At 47.5% G+C, this 19267-nt stretch overlaps 1 protein-coding gene across 1 annotated transcript; it reads left to right on the top strand.

Annotated features, from left to right (window-relative positions):
• The first annotated feature begins 574 nt into the window (after window positions 1-574).
• On the top strand, window positions 575-16746 carry NUDC (nuclear distribution C, dynein complex regulator). Its single transcript, XM_054011827.1, has 9 exons — window positions 575-694; window positions 4111-4188; window positions 9382-9585; window positions 10187-10273; window positions 10683-10796; window positions 11293-11487; window positions 12537-12620; window positions 13489-13607; window positions 15223-16746. The coding sequence occupies exons 1-9, from the start codon at window positions 596-598 to the stop codon at window positions 15272-15274; spliced, it is 1032 nt and encodes a 343-aa protein (XP_053867802.1). The 5' UTR covers window positions 575-595; the 3' UTR covers window positions 15275-16746.
• The last annotated feature ends 2521 nt before the right edge of the window (window positions 16747-19267 follow it).

Raw genomic sequence — 19267 nt, 5'->3', positions numbered from 1 at the left:
GAAAAAGGAAATGAGCTCCTCCAATCACTACCCAAGTGGAATGAGCAGAAAGTGCGGTGCTCTCCCCCCACCGCCCTCCCAGGGTAGACAGGATCCCCCATGACTCCCTCCCACTGCCAGGAACATAGATTCCATAACCTTTCCCTTTTGATCACCAAGGCACATGACTCCCCCCCTTTGACCCCATCACAGGCATCTGGCACCATCTCTCCCTTTGACCCTAATACAGGAGCCGCCCCCGCTCCCCGGACACCCCAGGGCTCCCACCCCAAAACTAGGACCCTTTACTCCCATCATGCCCCTATAGCCCCTGACCTTTGACCCCTCCCTCTTGGGACCACGCGGCCCTTGCGCAGATTTTTCTGGAAGGCCCCGGACGTTGTCAGTAACCATAGAAACCAACGCCAGGCGCCGAACCTTGTGCGGGGGCTCCCGCCTCTTCCCCGTTGATTGGCCGCGGCGACAGCCAATCACCTAGCGGTCTGGGGGGGATTGGGCGCGAGGATTGGCTGGCGGTTTAGCGGCGAGGGTTCCGGTTCCGGTGTGAGGGGCTGAGGCAGCCGCGGGAGCGGGAGCGGGAGCGGCGGGCAGGACAATGATGGGGCCGAGCGCGGCGGACGCGGCGGAGCAGGAGGAGCGTTTCGACGGGATGTTGTTGGCCATGGCGCAGCAGCACCAGGGCGGCGTGCGCGAGGTAACGCCCGGATGGACGCGCTCCTCAGGCCGCCCCTCCCCCCTGAGCCCCTGACTCTGTTCCGGGCCCGCGTGAAATGGGGGCGGGGCTTCAGGGCTGTGATTACCCCTCCCCCCCCAGCTCCTGTGCACGTGCTCCGGCGGCTGCCTTAAGCCACGTGGTCTCTGCCCTGAATCTGAGGTGCCCGTTATTTCCCCTCCAGCCCACGGGCTGGGCTACTTCGGCAGGGAAACGGTGACTCTCAGTAAAGAGGAAGGGGTCGGTCTGGTGCGCGTGTCCTGGCCCTTTCAGAAGCTCTGAATGCTGCTGTTGGTGACCCAGAGGTTGCCATGTTGAGGGGGGGAGGGATAGCTCAGTGGTTTGAGCACTGGCCTGTGCTAAACCCAGGGTTGTGAGTTCAATCCTTGAGGGGGCCACTTAGGGATCTGGGGCAGAATCAGTACTTGGTCCTGCTAGTGAAGGCAGGGGGCTGGACTCAAGGACCCTTCAGGGTCCCTTCCAGCTCCATGAGATAGGATGTTTGCCAGCAGCCTCTACCCACATTGGTATTGCTTCCACTAGAGTCCGGTGTTGGTCCTCAGGAAACAGGGTGCCTGTGGTAATGGCTGGAAGACATTGATTTGAATGTATTTCTTGGTGTATTTATTATTAATATGGTGCCATTGACACACATGGCTTTCATAGACAGCCAAGAAAACAAAATCCATACCCATGTTACAATTTCAATAGACAAAATACAAGCAAAGGATGTAATATATAAAAGTAAGGTGACTGAATCTCTATATTAGAGAGACAAGGTGGGTGAGGGAATCTCTCTGATTGGGCCAGCTTCTGTTAGTGAGAGAAACAAGCTCTCGAGCCACACAGACCTCTTCTTTGGGTCTGGAAATGATTCTCCAAGTTCAGTAAAAGATATTACCTCTCCCACTTTGTCTCACTAATATCCTGGGACCAATGCAGCTACATTACATTTATTAGTAGCTATATGGCAGGTTCCTGGTTTGTCACTCATGTCATTGAGCCCTATCCCTGGTGAGCTGTGACCCTAAGAACAACCATATTGAGTCAGACCTATGGTTCGTCTAGCCCAGTATCCTATTTTCCAACAGTGACTGGTGCCAGGTACTTCAGATGGAGTGACTAGAACAAGGCAATTTATCAAGTAATCTATCCCCTGACATCCAGTCCCAGCTTCGAGTGTTGCAACCCTGATGCAAACAAAATTGTTTAAACATGAGCAGTTTCTTTGGCCACTGTGGACAGAGATTTCTTTACTGACAATCATCCCAAAATGTGATGACTGCTACATGGTATTTCAGATGACCTAGGAAGATAAATAGGATGGTTAGTTTACCATGGCTTTCAGGCCCACATCAGTCAGGGAAACTGTAGTAGCAACAGCACTTCCTACTGACATAGCATAGCTTTCACCTGAGGTGTGGCAAGGATTTAGTCTCAGTGAGCACAATTTTCTTTTCCTCTCCCATCTCACAGGAATTTTAAATTTCTTGTAGAAATGGCCATGCTGAAACATACCTATATAGTCTAGTCTTATGTGTGAGATGTCTATGGCCCTACCAACTTCGTGGCCTATTTTGGCTAATTTCACATTCATAGGATTTTTAAAATAGTAAATTTCATGATTTCAGCTATTTAAACCACGGTGTTGTAATTTTAGGGGTCCTCTTCCATAAAGGAGTTGCAGGGTTGCAAGGTTATTGTAGTGGAGGGGGGTACTGCTACCCTTCTGGGCAGCTGGAGAGTGGTGGCTGCTGGCTGGGAGCCTAGCTTTGAAGGCAGAGCCACTGCCAGCAGCAACGCAGAAGTAAGGATGGTATAGTCAGCCTTACTTCTGCGCTGCTGCCTGCAGAACAGGGCCCTCAGTCAGCAGCTGCCACTCTCCGGCTGCCCAGCTTTGAAGACAGCAGCACAGAAGTAAGGGTGGATGGCCTGGTATTGCCACCCTTACTTCTGCACTGCTGCTGGGAGTGTGCATCTTTCAGAGCTGAGCTAACAGCCACCTCTCTCCATCCGCCCAGATCTGAAGGCACCGCAGAAGTAAGGGTGGCAATTCTGTGACACCCCCCTTCCCCAAATAACCTTGCTACCCCCCACCCCTTGCAATTCCCTTTTGGATCAGGATCCCCAGTGTGAGAAAGCTAATCTCCTGTGTGAAATCTGTATAGTATAGGGTAAAAGCACACAACAGACCAAAGTTTGTGGGGGGAGGCCAGATTTCGCCCTCCATGATGCATTTTTCATTGCCATGAATTTAGTAGGGCCCTACAGAAGCAATTTCTTCTTTTTGCATCCCATGCATCTGGACCATTATGCAGTGCTGTCCTTTAGCTGTGCCATATTAGAGCAGCTATTTGTCTCTGCTTCTATTGAGTCCACTTCTCTTTTCCTTGGACAGGGAGAACTTTGCATGGTGTATGGCCTGGAAATGAGGATACTTGCTCAAATAGTTCTCTCATTCACCAGACTGTTGATTAAAACATTTGCTCAGTGTGATACTACTAAGATTAGGAAAAAGTGATAAGGGATTGTAACAACTGTATTTCAAGACCTACAGACTTTCTTGGAGCTGTGCAACAGCCTGGCTTTATTAAACCAGCGTGTAGATGTTAAGCCCCTAGTTTGCATTGTTGGCCATTGTGAATTACAGAATTTTACAGATTAATTTTCTTCATTTATTTAGTGAAGTCCAGGATACTGAGTCATGTGTGCTTGACTTCTTACAAGTAGAGCTGCAGTTTATAATTCTTCATATTTAAGTAAGTGTGCTGTAGTCTCTCTTGTAAAAACAAATAAGACTTGATCACATAAGGTCTCCTATGGCTACTACAACGTTGCTCAGAGCTGAGGAATGATTTGGGGTGTGTGTGGGGGGGAAAAATTACTGGGTTTTTACATGAGCAAAGAGACTTAAGCTTATGAGAGTTATTAAAAACAAAACAAACCAATCCTCACACCAGATAGTTTTAAGGTTATAATTCTAGGAGCCCCCACTGTAACGATAGTAGTCATGGTCGTTCTGAGGGAAGGTGACTTCAAAAGGAATTTTTCAGTCCTTGCCCATTGTATAATCTCATGAAGATCTCAAAGGTAGAGAACCCAGAAGGCATATCTTTGCAGAATACACTAGTTGTTGTTTTATCTGAGAAATAGATACGGGCGTTTGATGTCAAGCTTTAAACAGATCTCCAGGTAGACTTGGCTGGGGATTACAGTACAGAACATCAAAAATCTCTCCTCGTTGAGGCGAGAAGTACTGATGGGATCTAGCGTTGCCTGTTGATCTGGCGGCAGTTTGATGTCCTGGCAGGCCAAGAGCAAAGTTACTTTGTTTTTTCTTGGGTAGGTTGAAGTCTTTATTTCAAGTCTCCTGAAACTGCCCCTCTTTTGTCTTTCAGCTTGTGAACACATTCTTCAGTTTCCTCAGACGTAAAACTGATTTCTTCATAGGAGGAGAAGAGGGAGTAGCAGAGAAGGTAACTCACCCCACGTGTTCATGACTGATTTCTGCCATACCTGGAGCAAGCTATGTCCTATCTGGAAACACTCATTTCTGTGGAGACTGAGTTCTCCATATTCTCCAGTTACTGCTCTGCCTCAGTGTGCTCTCCTGTTGCCATCTGATTCTTTTTCACTGCTTTATGGGCCTGACTTTCTATGAAACTACTGAAACATATTAAGGAAACAAGGTAATAATAAACTGCCCCATCCACAGCTGAGCATGTTTGATTGTGCAAGTGGCATCAGTGGTGAAAGGTTGTTGGTTTTTTTGCCTATGCTCTGGCCAAAGGCTTGTTTGGAAAGCAAGCCTGCCAGACGTACTGATTTAACTGTGACAGACACTGCAGGATTGATAACCCCAGGTTACCTTGTTTGTTCATTTCAGAAAAAGCACAAAGTCCGTCTCACAGCATATGCAATTGCCACTTTGTCTCTGAGCTGCAGGGTACGACAGTGTTGGTGTGAGGCTGGTGGTCCCTGTGTGGGTGTGGGAGAATTGGACCCTTCAGATTCCAGCAGGCTGGCATTCCTGACCCTACTGCAGAGTACTACATTTCATATTTAATCTCACAATAGACCTAAGTGCTCAAATATGAAGTACCCAAACTTTCTGAATGGCTTCTGTAGTTAGCTACATAGCTGGAGTTCTAAACTTCTTCACAGTGTGGACTATATTTTAGTAGCATCTCATGGAAACATTAATTTCCATACAGACCACATCCCCTCCTACTGGCTACTGGATAACATCTGTGGCAGGCAACTACAGCAATTCTTGCATGGGGGAAAAAAAAATCAGTATTGGGAAATTATTAAATAGATTTGTAGATGCTTTAATGCAGTTTAGCAAGTGGAGGTGAGGAACAAATTCTCTGTGTGCCACCATTAAGTGCTCTACCAACCACTGCTGATCTGCAGGCCAGAGTTTGGGAACCACTGCCATATGGCTTTGTCAATTCTGCATAATGTATACATGCTGCCTAATCTGTGAAATGGAAAAAAAAACTTTAGGATGAAAATGATGCAAAAGATTATCTCCTCTTTCCCCCTCAGTCTGGGGAGAGAGGGACTAGAAATCTTCAGGATCACAAAGGGATGGGCATATAGTTATAGAAAGAAAATGTGATTAGCACTCTGAATAGAATTTCAGATGACTGACACCTGTAGTGATTAGAGTTGGGAACTAAAAGTTGGGACTCCTGGCTTCTATGCTGTACTGTCAAAAGTTACATAGCAAGTCAAATCACTTAGCAGCCATACCTTAGTTTTCCCACCTGTAAGAGAAAGATAAGATTTAATTCTCTTGTAAAGTGCTTTGTGATCCTCTGAAAGACATTGCATACAAAACATGACTTCCTCTGCCTTTCACAACATAGTGCCCCCCAACAAAGGTTTGAAGACGCCAGACTGCTCTATCCCATTCTCCCACTACCCGTCCTTATGCTAAAGTTTCCTTTGGGACTGAAATGTCTTGTGCGTGGTCTCAGCACCAAGGTGAAGCTTTTGTGATGGCGGGGTAAGGGGAATTATGCTGACATGGGAGGTGAGAATACATGCTCCCCCCCCCCTTTTTTTTTTAAAAGGACTTTCTTGTGCTTGACTAACTGAGGGTTTGTTTTTAAAATCATCATAGAATCTCAGGGTTGGAAGGGACCTCAGGATGTCATCTAGTCCAACCCCCTGCTCAAAGCAGGACCAATCCCCAACTAAATCAATCCTCACTATGGATTCATTCCTCAGTAAGGGCAAGTCTTTGACAAGTCACTATACAGAGAGTAAACTATACTACATGCAAATACAGATTTTGTGCTTCTGTTCATGGCTATTCAAATGCTGAAGCAACTTTAAGGGTCTTCCAACAGCAAAGACACTTGAAACAGAGCCAATTCCACAGTCAAATGGTTACATAACACCCTGCCACTTGCTGCCGGGTATGTGTCAGTGCCCTGATCTCAGTCCCTGACTCTCCTGAGATGTGGGTTAGGCATACGGTGGACAGAAATAGCATGCTTCTCCCACCTCCGTTTGGGAAAGAACACTGAGCCTCTTTCACACAGCTCTTTGGGATCATAGCTTGGAATTTGACTAGCTGTAGAGGCAGGGAAACCATAATGTTGATTCCTCTTTTGTGGATGGAGAAAGATTCTGGAGAAAACCTTTTCATAAGGCAGCTTCACCTCAAGCAGCACCCCCGCAACAGGCTGTGGCCTGTCAGGTTCTCCCAGCCTCAGTTTCCCCTCTTTATCCACACATGAAGGGAACAATAGTCTGTCTCGGATACAAAGTTGCCCCTGGGCATAATTGGTATACACCAGCGCAGTAATTCCCCAAAAACCTTGTAATAAAACCATTCTGCAGTTTCCACAGTACATGTATGAAGATACAGTGTTATTTTTTTCCCCCATTCCCCTCTTCAGGTTTAGCTCTGCCATATCACTAGCAGCACTCTGTTCCGAATTCTTTTTACACCAATCTAGAATCCCTTTTTCCTGCCTGTGGGTAACCAGTCTTCTTGCAGCCCTTCACTCAGGTGTTTGCCCCAAGAGCTCTCCCTCCTACAGTGTTCCTCTAGGCCTTCCTACCTGTAAGGCCTTCCCTTTGGCAGGGGATCCACTTCCTGCATCAACCCTCTTTCTTCCAGGCTTAGGCTTCCTCTGACCAAGCAATATCATCCCCTTTTTCCTAGGAGCCACTGCCCACGCCTTCCACTCATCTAGGATCCCCCACTTCAGTGAGTTCTCACCAGCAGTTCTGTTCTAGCTCTTATCTGAATTCAGCTCTCTTCCAAGCAACTCCTGTAACCTCTTCCTTGCTGCTTCCTGTCTGTCTCTCTGAGATTCAGCCACCATTCACCTGTTCTGACTCTCCCAATCTCCTGCCCTCTAGTGCCCAGATGCCATCTCTTAAGCCTAATTTGGGGTCAACTGACCAGTTGCAGGTGCACTGGCCTCTTCCCTTTTAAAGTGCCAGTGTTACCCTGTGCCACATCTGCCTCCTTTTCACTACCCCTCCCCGAAATGAATTAGAATGGTATTTTAGTAGTACCATCCTTTCGGCTTTTTGGAGACTCAATTCCACTTCTATGTATGCAACAGGGTGTGTGTTTTGAATATCATATCAAAGAAGGTACTGCAGGCTGGTGTTCCCGCTAATTTTTTCCATCCATGTGCAAAATGAATTTTGTTATGTGCACCACTATTGAGGTAATGTGCTGATCTGCGTCACTAGTAGAAACAAAAAACCTAATTAAAAAATTACCATAGGGATAATTACTCCAGCCAGGACAGGTTAGGCATTTTAGAGCTCACTACTCAAAGAATTACATTTTAAGCATAAGAGAGAAATAAAATTATGAAATGCACAGACCAGTCCAGAAACAAAAATAACAGCACCTTGAAAGAATAAAATTACAGAGAATATATGTGCATTGCAGGAAGTACCACCACCAACACAAGTATGTGTTGGGAGATGAACGTGTCAGAGACTGTGTGTGTGTGAGACACACAGTCAGTGTGTGCAAGCTGGCTGCTGGGGAAGTCAGAGACCATGCATTGTCTCTTTAAAGCACTCACTCACCAGAAGGCTCATTCAGACCACAGCAGCTCTCCTGCTCCTGAGCCCTGTGCCGCCCCCCGTGGAGATGGGGTACATGGGCAAGGGGAGGCAGGGGAAGGGGGACACCCTGATATCAGCACCCTCTCTGCCCCCCACAGCAAACAGGAGGGTACCAGGAGCAGCTGGCCAGGGGCTCCAAGATAGAGGGCAAGAGCAATGTGGCTGCAGAGCAGCAGGGGGAGGGGCACCTGAGCACATGCTGCTCTGGCTCTGCTAATCAAGTGCGTGATTCACTCCTGGGTGGCCGGGCTGCTTAGAGGGAACAGAGTACTGCACTTCTGCTGTGTACATACAATTATTATTAAATCTTTATCCTTCTCCCCCTGTACTGGTTTGCAGTCAGTTGTATAATTAGCTGAGGGCCAGTTCACCCTGATAAGTGCTGATCACATCCTTGGAACTTCCTCTGGTTAAACTCCTACCCTTTGATATAAGGAATCTCTTCCTCCCTTTGATTCCTATCTGTGATGGTTGCCAGGGGTACCCAGCATTGCTCCCACCTGCCTTGCATCACATTCTCCCCAGATGTTCTTTCCTGTCTGAAGAGCTAGTGTGTCTTCCATAGCAGAACTGTGTTTTCACTACGTGCTGCCTTGCACAGTACCTCTGGCTTTATCAACAGCTGGGTTATTCCTCTGACTTCCTGCCTGTTTACTCAACTCTCCCTCCAAGCAGTGCAGCCATTTACATCACAGACCTCGATATTCTGCCTTTCTTGAGTGCTCCTGGGGCAGGGTTATATGTTCCCAAGCGATATAATTTGGTTTTCAAATCTTTCCGACAAACTATAGCTTTCAGGTAAAAATTGATGCTTCTAGGTTTTTAAGTATTCATTGTTTTTCCCTATTCTGCCAACAATGCAAGGTGTTTACAAAGAATAGTATGAATGCAAGGTCTCCACCCTAAATAGCTTACTATCTAAATATTAAATTGGATAATTATCCATCTAGTATACGGGGACGCTTCAGATGGGAAAGGCCTTCTGTGTACTCCACCTGGAAAGCATCCGGATCGAGTTATAACACATTATACACCTATAACTTCCCCCACAGAGGGATCTCAAAGTATTGACAAACGCTAGTTATCAGAGCCTCCTGGTCGGTATTCTCACTTTACAGATGAGTAAGGCACAGAGACTACATGAATAGTTTAAGGTGAGACTACAAATCCTTGGCACAGAGCTGGGTATACAAACTAGGGTCCTGAATCTCCATTGCACTTTCACCTCTGCAAAGTAGCTGTTAAACACTGCCAAATCAAATGGCAGGATTTTACACTACACAAGGTACAGAGCAATGGAGAATCCGGCTCAAGGAGTACTTTCTTCTATGGGCAGGGACTTGGAAAGTATTCTGAACTTTCCCAGATATCCTGTCAGACACCACCTCAAATTATGGGATGAAAAGAGAGGGAAACGTCCCTAGGTCAGTGCTTTTGAGGAATGTGTCTGCTCTGCAGTAGACTTATGAGGGAGGTGGAGTCTCCCTTCAGCTGCTGCCACCCAGGTTCGTGGTGAATTCTTAAAACTCATCCATCATTGGGCTCCTTTCTTTCAGTTAATCACGGAGACGTTTAACCACCACAACAAGCTGGCTCAGAAAGAGCGGAAGGAGAAAAAGGCCCGGCAAGAGGCAGAACGGCGTGAAAAGACAGAGCGAGCTGCCAAACTCGCTAAAGAAAAGAAGCAGGAAGATAATGAGCCAAGGATCAAGGAGCTTACAGAGGAAGAGGCGGAAAGGTTGCAACAGGAAATTGACCAGGTGAGAGCTCAGTATGGTGAGCATTTGTGTGCGCACTATGTGCCTTTTAAAGGGAGATTGTATGGGGCTAGAGCCAGCCTTCTTGATTGGCTTGTGTGCAACCCAATCAGTAGTGACTGGTATAATTCAGTTAGAAACTTGGTGCTTGTTCAAATATCCAGAATACCAGACTGGAGCAGCTGTTGCATTTCCAAGTTAATCTAAGCCTGCCCAATCTTTCTTCTCCTTGGTTCTCTTACAAGGTACTTTGCCCCAGTGCCCTCAGCAAGTGCTCTTATTGCAACAGAGCGCTCTGGCACGGTCTCTGAGTAACTCTCTCTGCAGTTACACTGGGGAAAGGAGCAGAGGCGGGCTGATGCCATGCCAGTCTGCCTCTTGGACAGTGGGGCTTTCCTGTTACATGGTGCAGTGGAGCTGAAAATTCCCTCTCTTCCCCCCCCCCCCCACCCCCCCAAGTTTCCTGTAGTTCTGAGTCATGCACAGGCCTGCAGCTTTATCTAAAGAAGGAAATGGGGCCACCTAGTGCTGTATTAGTACATTTCATTTGTCAGAGTTTCACAGACATCAGATAATCAGTCTGGGATGTTTGGGTTTTTAACAGAAAAAAGAGCAAAAACAAGATGAGCCCAAAGATGTCTCACTGAAACAGTGTGAGAATCAAACGGAATCTCCAGAGCCCAGTAAACAGGTAATGTGTTCCCAGAGTCTTCCTCAGATCTGGGGAGGGGGAAGTGTGCATCTGAACAACATTGAGGTGGCCTCTCAGTATCTGGGGGAGTGTGCCATCTGAACGGTGTGGAGTGTCCTCTGTGAGAGCATGCACTGGAGGTCTTCAGTGCTTCTGCCATCTGTACTCCCTGCCCATTTGGCGAATGCAACGGATTCTCAAAGACATTCCCTAATTTTTTTAAAAATATGATGCTTTAAAAGGGAAATCTCTGCCTTCTAATTCTGGACTGGATCTACGTGGAGTGCCTTGGCCATCAAACACATAATTAACTGGAAGATCCCATATGAATTTAAAGAGCCATTCTTACTAGTGAAATGTATATGCAGGCTTGAAAACCTCTTTACTGATGCTTAAATTGTCTGTTTAGGAGACAGATGATGAGGAAGAAGATGAGAAGGATAAAGGAAAACTTAAACCAAACTCTGGGAATGGGGCTGATCTTCCAAACTATAGGTGGACACAGACCCTTTCTGAACTGGATGTAAGTGCTGCCTTTGACTGGGGATGTGAGGAATTCTAGCCTTGAAACTTGAGGGCAGGCACTGCTATGAACTGTGCAGCTGTTGATCAGTAACAAGGTCAGCTAGCTCAATGATATGCTTTGTATTCAGGTTGTCCAAGAAGATAACAGTTAACAGTGTTTAGCTGTAGCACACCAATAATGGGAGAGAGCTTGGCAGGTCAGATGCTTTGAGGCCCTTTTGTCATCCTGCCTCAATCTTGACCTTGTTGAAGTGAGACCGCACTCATATTTTGTTGATCCTTTGTGACCCACTTGAGACCCGTCAGGCATCATCTTGCCAGATTTCTGCTTCAGCCCCCACAGAATCCATATATTTAATGCACAAAGAGCATGTCCTGCACTGGTATATACCTTGTAGCTCAGATGAACTCAAGGTAGAGAGTCTTGGAGCAGTAACACAACGGGAAGTGAGAGAGCTCTCTGATCCCTCCTTCTCCCTCTCTCTCCTATCCAGCTGGCCATACCATTCAAGGTGAACTTCCGGCTGAAGGGGAAGGATGTGGTGGTGGACATTCAGAGACGGCACCTGAAAGTGGGGCTGAAGGGTCACCCCCCAGTGATTGAAGGAGACCTATACAATGAAGTGAAGGTGGAGGAGAGCTCCTGGCTGATTGAGGATGGTAAAATAGTCACCGTGCACCTGGAGAAGGTAAGAATATAAACGCCATACTGGGTCAGACCAGTGGCCCATCTACACAGTATTTTGACACCTCAATCTGGGACAGTTCTTCATGGCTTGTCTACACTTAAAATGGTGCAGCAGTGGGTACTCCACCTCCCCGAGAAAAGGTAGCTAAGTCAACAGGAGTATTCTCCCATGGATCTAGCACTGTCTACACAGGGGTTAGGTTAGTTTAATCGTGTTGCTCAGGGGTGTGGATTTTTTTACTGTGACATAATTATACTGACCTAATTTCCTAGTGTAGACCAGGCCTCAGTTTTGTCACCTAAAAAGAACAGCTCAGGTCTGGAACTTTCTCTCACATCCTGTACAAGGTACAGCAGGGTGAGTCAGTGATAGCATTCAGGCTCATGTCTGTTATACATCCCCCAGAGCCAGGAACCTTGAGAGTTAAGGTTGTATTTTCACTCCTGTTCTTTGGTACAGTATTGCTTGAGCCTATATACTACTCCACTTAGGGACATCAGATTTTTGAGGACCAGAGTCTGACCAGATTTTCAGCTGTAACTTTTAATTGATCCATGCTCCTGGATTGGTCACTCACTCTTTGAGAATGGAGTCAGCTTTTCTTTTAAAGTTGAGCGCATTATCGGAGTGAAGTGCTGGTCTGTCTTTCACCTGTGGTATGTGAACATCTGGGCACAGCTGGTGTCATGTGCTGGCAGGTTTCAGTGTGGCAGTGTTCCTTTTATGCCATTTCAGTTCTAGTTGATTTAATAATAGGAACATGGGTTTGCCCATTCTGGACGCTGTCTCCTTGCAGATTGTTGCTACCAGTGGTAATTCCTGCCATTTGGGATTAAACTGAGGTGGTTGACAATGGGAAAGCTGCCTTTTATATCCAGGCTTTATCTTCTGATGGGCATTGTCAGTTAAGGGCTACACAAGCTGGATTTGATTCCATCGACTCTGTTTCTTTGTAACAAAAAAGTAACCCCCCCTAAATACCCCATATGAGCATTTCCAGAGAACGTGTTGTTTGTGAAGTGTTCTTTACTGCCACCTCTCCTCTTTAGATCAACAAGATGGAATGGTGGAGCAAGCTAGTTCCCACGGACCCAGAAATAAACACCAAGAAAATTAACCCAGAGAACTCAAAGGTAATATCTGTTTGTCACCCCATTAGCCACAGTGAAGAGAGGCTGTGAACTTGATCACAAGTTGATCACAGCATTCTTAAACCTTTTGGCCTCTACCATGTATTCACTCTGCAAGCAAAGTAAATGGGGGCCAAAGGGGACAGAATCCAAAGGGGATGAAGACTTGGGAGAAATATTGATCTATGGAACTATAAGAAGCGTGGCAGGCAACTCTTCACACTGCCCCATGAGAGACCTGGTCTGAATTAGAAGTGGGACTGCAGGATTTCTTGTGTCCAGGGAAAACAAGGTGTAAATTTGTCACTGCCCATGGTGACAGTGTTGCATTAGTCTGAGAAGAAACCTCTACTCTGAATAAGGAAAACCCTTTCCCCTGACTTCATATACCATGCGTTCAATGTTACTCCAGAGACGTTTGCTCCTATAGAATCCAGTGAGTGTTCACCTGGAGGGGGGTGTAGGGTGCCTGTTCAAAGAAACACGAGGAGCCTCCTCATGGAACAGTTTTTGGATCAGAGTATGACTGTAACAGAATATTTGTGAGAGACTGTGAGTGTATTCCCTGACTGGGGGTATGGCTGGCATAACTAGAAAGAGGTGATCTAGCAAGTTAAATCATTCAAAAGCATGAGATTGTGTTGGCTACTTGAAAGCTACCCTACCATGTAATCTGAATCCAGCAAAACCTTATTGCAGTGAGTGCAGTTGGATTTACAGGTCAGTTGCTATATAAGTAGGTCTGTAGTTTGCATGCTATGGTGCACTGAAATTTTACTGTCTTAGTTCACTGTAAGCAGAGGTTTTGTATGTAGGCCCTGGGGCCTATGGCTTGTTCCTCCATCTATAACAGAATCTCCTTGGGTTTTAGTTGTCAGATCTGGACAGTGAAACTCGCAGCATGGTGGAGAAAATGATGTATGATCAACGTCAGAAATCCATGGGGCTCCCCACATCTGATGAACAGAAGAAGCAGGATATACTGAAAAAGTGCGTAGAGAGAATTCATCCATGGGTACTTTCTTCCCCACCTCCCTTGAGCAATTTTGTGCGTCAGCCATATGTCATGGAATAATAGGAGGGAGAAGAATGACTGACAGCGCATGAGACGGGTTTGGCCTTGGAGCCTGTCTGCATTCACTTGCAGAATTCAGTTGAAATGTTTTAGACATTGACCCTCAGCGTTGGGATGGGAACATACTGAATTGTGCTGTGTTGTACAGCCCTGCTCTAGGGCTACCTTCAAGTGCAGGGAGTAAGACACAGCAGGTGGTGTCTGGGCTGGAGGTATTGTCTCTATGGAGCCACTGAGATCATGTAAAAGCTCATTTATCTCTCTCAACCTAGTAGCCCAGATAACTTTTCCTCCCCCACACATCCTACATTAGACAGCTGTCTCCAAGCCAATAGCACGTTTATATCTTTATAGCTCTGTTTGGCGTAACTGCACCTTGGAGTTCCTGTGAGTAATTTTCCTGCCAAGGCCATGTGGGGTCAGTGCCCACATCTGCTGGGGATGAGAGGAAGGGTAACTGTGGGTCATGCAGCTTCCCCTTGTAAATGCAAAACCGCCTCTTTTCCCTGGGGTGAAACAAGGATTAGTGTAGCAGGACAGTTTCTCCTGCTGCCATCTCACCTTCCTTGGTTTTTCTGCACAGATGCAGACTTCACTGATGTTTTTTTGATCTGCACCATAGGGGCTTGTTCAAGCTAAAGGTCCATCAGGTTTATGTGCTGTGCGCTTCTAGTGCGATGACTTGTTGTTCCAAAACGTACATCAGACCCTAAACTGAGACTGTCTCTCCCCTCACCCCTCAGGAAGAATCTGGGCTTGCCCTTGCTTCCCTGAGCAGTGTAGACAGGATCTCTTGTACACAAGATCACTTGTTGAATGTTCTCCGTAAGCTTAGTCCCAGTGTTCTTTGACTGGTGGAGAATGGGCATGAAGTTTAGACTGTCTGGCCCAGTTAGATTCCTTCTCTCTGCTGACATACAGCTTACTGGAGCTGGGTTTCTGTGCCATCCTTCTCTTGCTACTGTTACCACCACCACAGTAGCGGAGCCATCTCCGACAACCCCAGTAATATGTCTAAGTAGTATGTCTTAAGTTTAGATCAGAATCCCCTCACCCCCATTATCAACAGCGCAGCTGCTACATGTCTGCCCTGAAGGTAACCGTTCCCAAGGGTGTGTCCCATTAATAACCGTTGCTCGTTTACACCTGTTGGCCTTGATGACTGGGTAACGTTACTGATATTACTAACAGGAGCAGGAAGGAGTGAGGTGGTGTCCAGGGTTCCTTGCACGGGAAGCTCTGCAAATCAACATGGCTAATGTGAGACCTGCAGGCCTGGGGAAGGGGAGGGCAGCAGCCATCATGGTAGCAAATGAAAGTGACAGCAGAGAGGGCATTGCTATCCTCTTCCTATGTAGAAGAGGGGATTAATGCGTTCCCACTATACAGGAGCTGTTAGGAGGATAGATTGAACAGTGCCTAGGAAATGTCAAGCTCTCTACTGTGTGTGTGCGTTAAATGTTGCAGAATAGCATTAAGTAGCATGCAGCCTGCCTAGCTCGTTCACTTGTGCACCTTTCTTTCTTGCAGGTTCATGGAGCAGCATCCAGAAATGGACTTTTCCAAGGCTAAATTCAACTGAGCCCCTCTTTTTTTTTTTTTTTTTCCCCTCCACTCCCTTCAGACAGGCCATGGAATGGGGCAGGATGTGCATGGGTCGGGGGGAGGGAAGGGTCATCTCCTGACCTTGGGCGAGTAAACACTCCTGTCATCCCCAAGTGAACTTGCCATAGAAGCAGCTTCATGACTGGCATCCCCGCTGTTGTCAGTCCAGCACAATGCAAGGGCCTCGTATCAGTTTGCAGCAGCAGCGCCTGCCAGACATGTAGCCAGCTGGCTCACATTGATCTAGATCGCGAGGACCTTGCTTGGCAGAGAGGAGGGGGTAAAGCAAAAAAGGCTGCGCAAGTCAGGCTAAAGCAATGTTTGAACATCTCCTGGGACTGTCACTTGAGGACCCCCTAGCCCCAGTCCTTGGTTAAGAACCTGTCTAGTTGTGACAGGAGTGGAGCTGTCCTCCCAACTCCTGCTTTGAAACTAAGCAGTGGGAGCCTTTATGAGCAAAATTCCATCTTCTGTCTCCCCCTGACCCTCCCTCCCTGATGTACCTGCTCCAAAGCAAGCTGCACCTGTAAAACTCTTAGAGGACACAGTGCCCTGGCTAGGACCCACCCCCCTGTGTTTATTAGGCAAATTGACTGAGGGTGGATCAGCTGTGGCATTTGGGGTATTGGTCCTACCTTCAGTAATACAGCACTGTTCACAGTGGGTAAGTCCCTTAACTCTTCCTGCATGACTGCTCTGCTCTCCTGTAGGAACAGTTGGCTTGTTTTGTAACGCTTTCCTAGCCTTCCTCTGTTTGCCGTGGGGGGCGCTCCCCAGTAAGGCCTGCCTTCACCCTTGGTCTTTGGAGTAGAGGCTAATGTGCCAATTAAACACCATTTTATCTACAACAGAGAAGGATTTTACTCCTCCCAGTCCACACTGGTACAAATCCATTTCGGTTATCAGAGGACATTGCTCCAGTAGTCACCACTGCTGCTCAAATGAGCTGGGAAGGGGCTTTGTGGCCTTTCTAACTTGGGGGAGGCGCTAGAGCTGAATCGTGCCTAGGGAGCGAGGAGGGGTCAGGGGCTGATTTGCCCACTGCATGGGATTGGCTCAGTGCTGTTGTTGGGCTTGGTGAAAATGGGACAAGTGGATGGCTACAGACTTCAGGGGAGAGGTCACTAAAGTGACTGGGTGTGTGTGTGTGTTGAAATTCTGCTATCCTGTGAATGAGCAGCACTGAGGCCCTCCAGCTGTTGCAAAGGGAGGGGTGGATGGTAGGCAGGAGAGAGCCCTCTGGGCAGTGACAGCTCTTGCTGGAGGTTTGATCTCTCCACCTATTTCAAGTTAGTGTTTGCCCAGAGGCCTCCTCTCTTCCATCTGTTTGGCCAACAAGTGTCCCCTGCATTCTCTCCTCTCTAGGGTGCTGCTGACTCGAGTAACTTGTTTTCTGCATGTTCAGATCATTGTTAAAGCTGCACTTGTAAAATAAAGGAAATAGAGTGACGGGCATGTGTAATTGTGTGGATTGATAATGGGGCAGCACCTGGTCTCAAAGCAGTAGAAGGTGGAAATGGAGAACACTAGGGGCTGACCTGATGAGGGTTTAGGCCAGGGAGTCTCAAACTGTGCCTGGCCCAACAGGGCCCTGCAGCTCACAGTCTGAGGCTCCCCAGAGTGAAACATTTGAAAGCACTAAGGAGGTGGGGTCTGCTGGAAGAAGAGGCTGCTGCACTGCTGATCTGGGATCAGCTTGCCTAAGGCTGGGCAGCCACCTCTGACTTGCCACTCACTGAAGCACACAGCTGGGGTGTGAGTGAGCCTGGGCCCACTTGTACACTTTAGTCCGGGCTGGCCAAAGGCCCTATTCTTTGGCCTACCCTCTGCCTGTAGCAGCCCTTGGGCTTGATCTGAAGTAGCTGCCCCCTGCCTGATCAGTGCTGCGCCTGTGAAAAGGAGCCTTGGTGCATAATATGGTGTGGAGGCTTCTTTTCACCACACACACTGCTGTGCAGGAACTAGGCCTGAGCCCTGGTGTGGTTATGGAGTGAAAGCAGGTCTCTATTTATCACATCTGCTGCCTCTATGACTTTCCCCCTATATCAGCTGGAGCAGAAAAGTTGCCTTTTGGTATCAGGGGAGGGGGCTAGTCAAACTGACAGAAGGGGCAGGTTGGGCAAAGGGTTAAAGTCCCCTCTGCCCCTGTGCCTGGGCTGTTTGTTTTCACTTTAAAGCAGTGGGACACAGTGGCTTATTTGCACTCAGCTGAGCCAAGGCCAGTCTGTTCTGTCTCAGCTCTTGCACATTTTGGCCCTACACGTCAGTGCTGCCTGCACAATCCCCTACAGCGGCAGCCTTGTAACCGAGAATGTGGAGCTGGGCAGCTGCCCTACAACTGCCACTCTGCCGGGCTGCTTCCTTACACGTCGCCTAACCTTCAGACCCTGCTGGCCAAGCTATGCTGTCACTTCACAACCCGTTCTCTCCCTTTCTACCCTCACTGAAGTTAAGGGTGTAGACATATAGGAAAAAAAGTAGTTCAAGGTCTTATATTAAAACTGACTGGGCCAGCCACTGACATGACGCGTATAAGCATTATTTCTCTCTCTTGTGCAGGCTGAGTAACTATGTTAAGTTCCTGGAATGTATGGTTTATATAGGCCAACTCTTCTGCCCAGTTCTGTTCCTGGAGTACAGCAGGCAGAAAAATCGGGTCAGTCTATCTGCAGCTCTTCAGGCTGCTCTGGGGCAGGTGGATTGAGAGCCTACCCTGCTTCTGAACTGCAGTGTAGAGAGTGTGTCACTGAGGGCAGGGGCCTGTCTGGTTCTGCCTGTCCCTTGAGGTGGGAGAACAGGAGTAATGGTTAAGACAAGGCTAGCCTCCATGCTTGCACTAGGCTTGGCTTCCAGCCTTGAGCCCCTCCTAATGAGTCAAGTACAGGCAGGGGCAGTTGCAGGAGCTGAGGCCAGACCTGCCCGTAGCACCATCCTCCTCGAACCAGGTTCACCAACACCACTTCATCCCTTGCTGGAGAAATCTAGTTCTGTCGCCCTGTTTTGTTGAGGGAAGTAGGGTCAGATCCCAGGTGAGGAGGAGGAAGATAGATGAGCAAACTGCACCTCTTGCTTCAGATAATGCAAACCCCACATGAGAGCAGGATTCAGTCCACAGCAAGCCGGGCTCTAACAGCCACATGCAGGCATACGAATATTTATTGCTAACCCAGCAATGAAAATAAGATCAAAGGTAGCAAAAGTCATTGGGATGTAATTGGCTCTAGCACTGAAGTGAGAAACCTTTAGACAAGCACCTACACTAAAAATTTTTTTTTAAATATAGAGCCTTCCTCTTGTTTTGATTGAGACAATTCCAGATACTGAACTTGGCCACTGTTCTTGTTCACTGCATGACTGTTGGGGTACAAAACCCATCTTATACAGCACATGATGGTGGTTAACCTCAACCATACTCTTAAGATATTAAATCTCAATTTTCTAGTCCAATCTGGCACTAGAATTCCCATTTTATAAGTGCCAACTAGCTGCAGCACCACTCCATCAAAGCAGACCAAATATGGTTGAAGGAAGACCACCATGGCAGAAACAGATGCCATCTTAGAGGTGGGTGCTGTTGATTGAGGGGAATAGTTCTGCTTTATTATTCATGTGTGCAGGGAAATTTACCCCCTCATGAGAATGAACCTGCTCAAGTTATGGGAATAGAATGCAGAGGCTAACATCCGAGGTTGTGTTTGTGAATCAAAGCTTGGCTTTAGGCCTAAACCCCTGGACTTCAACCCTTCTAGCCAGCGGAATGGAAGGTGTTTCTCCCTGCTGACCTTGTCCTGTGCCACTACCGGTGTGTCATTGACTCCCGCCAGGGAAAGGTCAATAAAAACAAACACCCCCAACTGAGTGTCATGCTGGAGTGAAATAAACCAAAGCAGGGAAAGGAGGTTTCTGGTTCCAACCAGCTGTGAAGGTGGATCCACAATTGCAGACCCCAAGTGGTCTAGTTACACGTGTT

Source organism: Malaclemys terrapin, chromosome 22, assembly GCF_027887155.1.
Source record: "Malaclemys terrapin pileata isolate rMalTer1 chromosome 22, rMalTer1.hap1, whole genome shotgun sequence".
NCBI classification, from domain to species: domain Eukaryota; kingdom Metazoa; phylum Chordata; order Testudines; family Emydidae; genus Malaclemys; species Malaclemys terrapin.
Note: the sequence above shows the minus strand (reverse complement) of the source record. Positions and strands in the feature narration are given on the sequence as shown.

Bases quoted from the DNA above. Each gene is read 5' to 3' on its own strand.
- NUDC (XM_054011827.1), top strand. From the start codon at position 596: ATGATGGGGCCGAGCGCGGCGGACGCGGCGGAGCAGGAGGAGCGTTTC. The intron at 10,797-11,292 runs GTAAGTGCTGCC...TCTCCTATCCAG, and splicing joins AGACCCTTTCTGAACTGGAT to CTGGCCATACCATTCAAGGT. The intron at 12,621-13,488 runs GTAATATCTGTT...CTTGGGTTTTAG, and splicing joins TTAACCCAGAGAACTCAAAG to TTGTCAGATCTGGACAGTGA.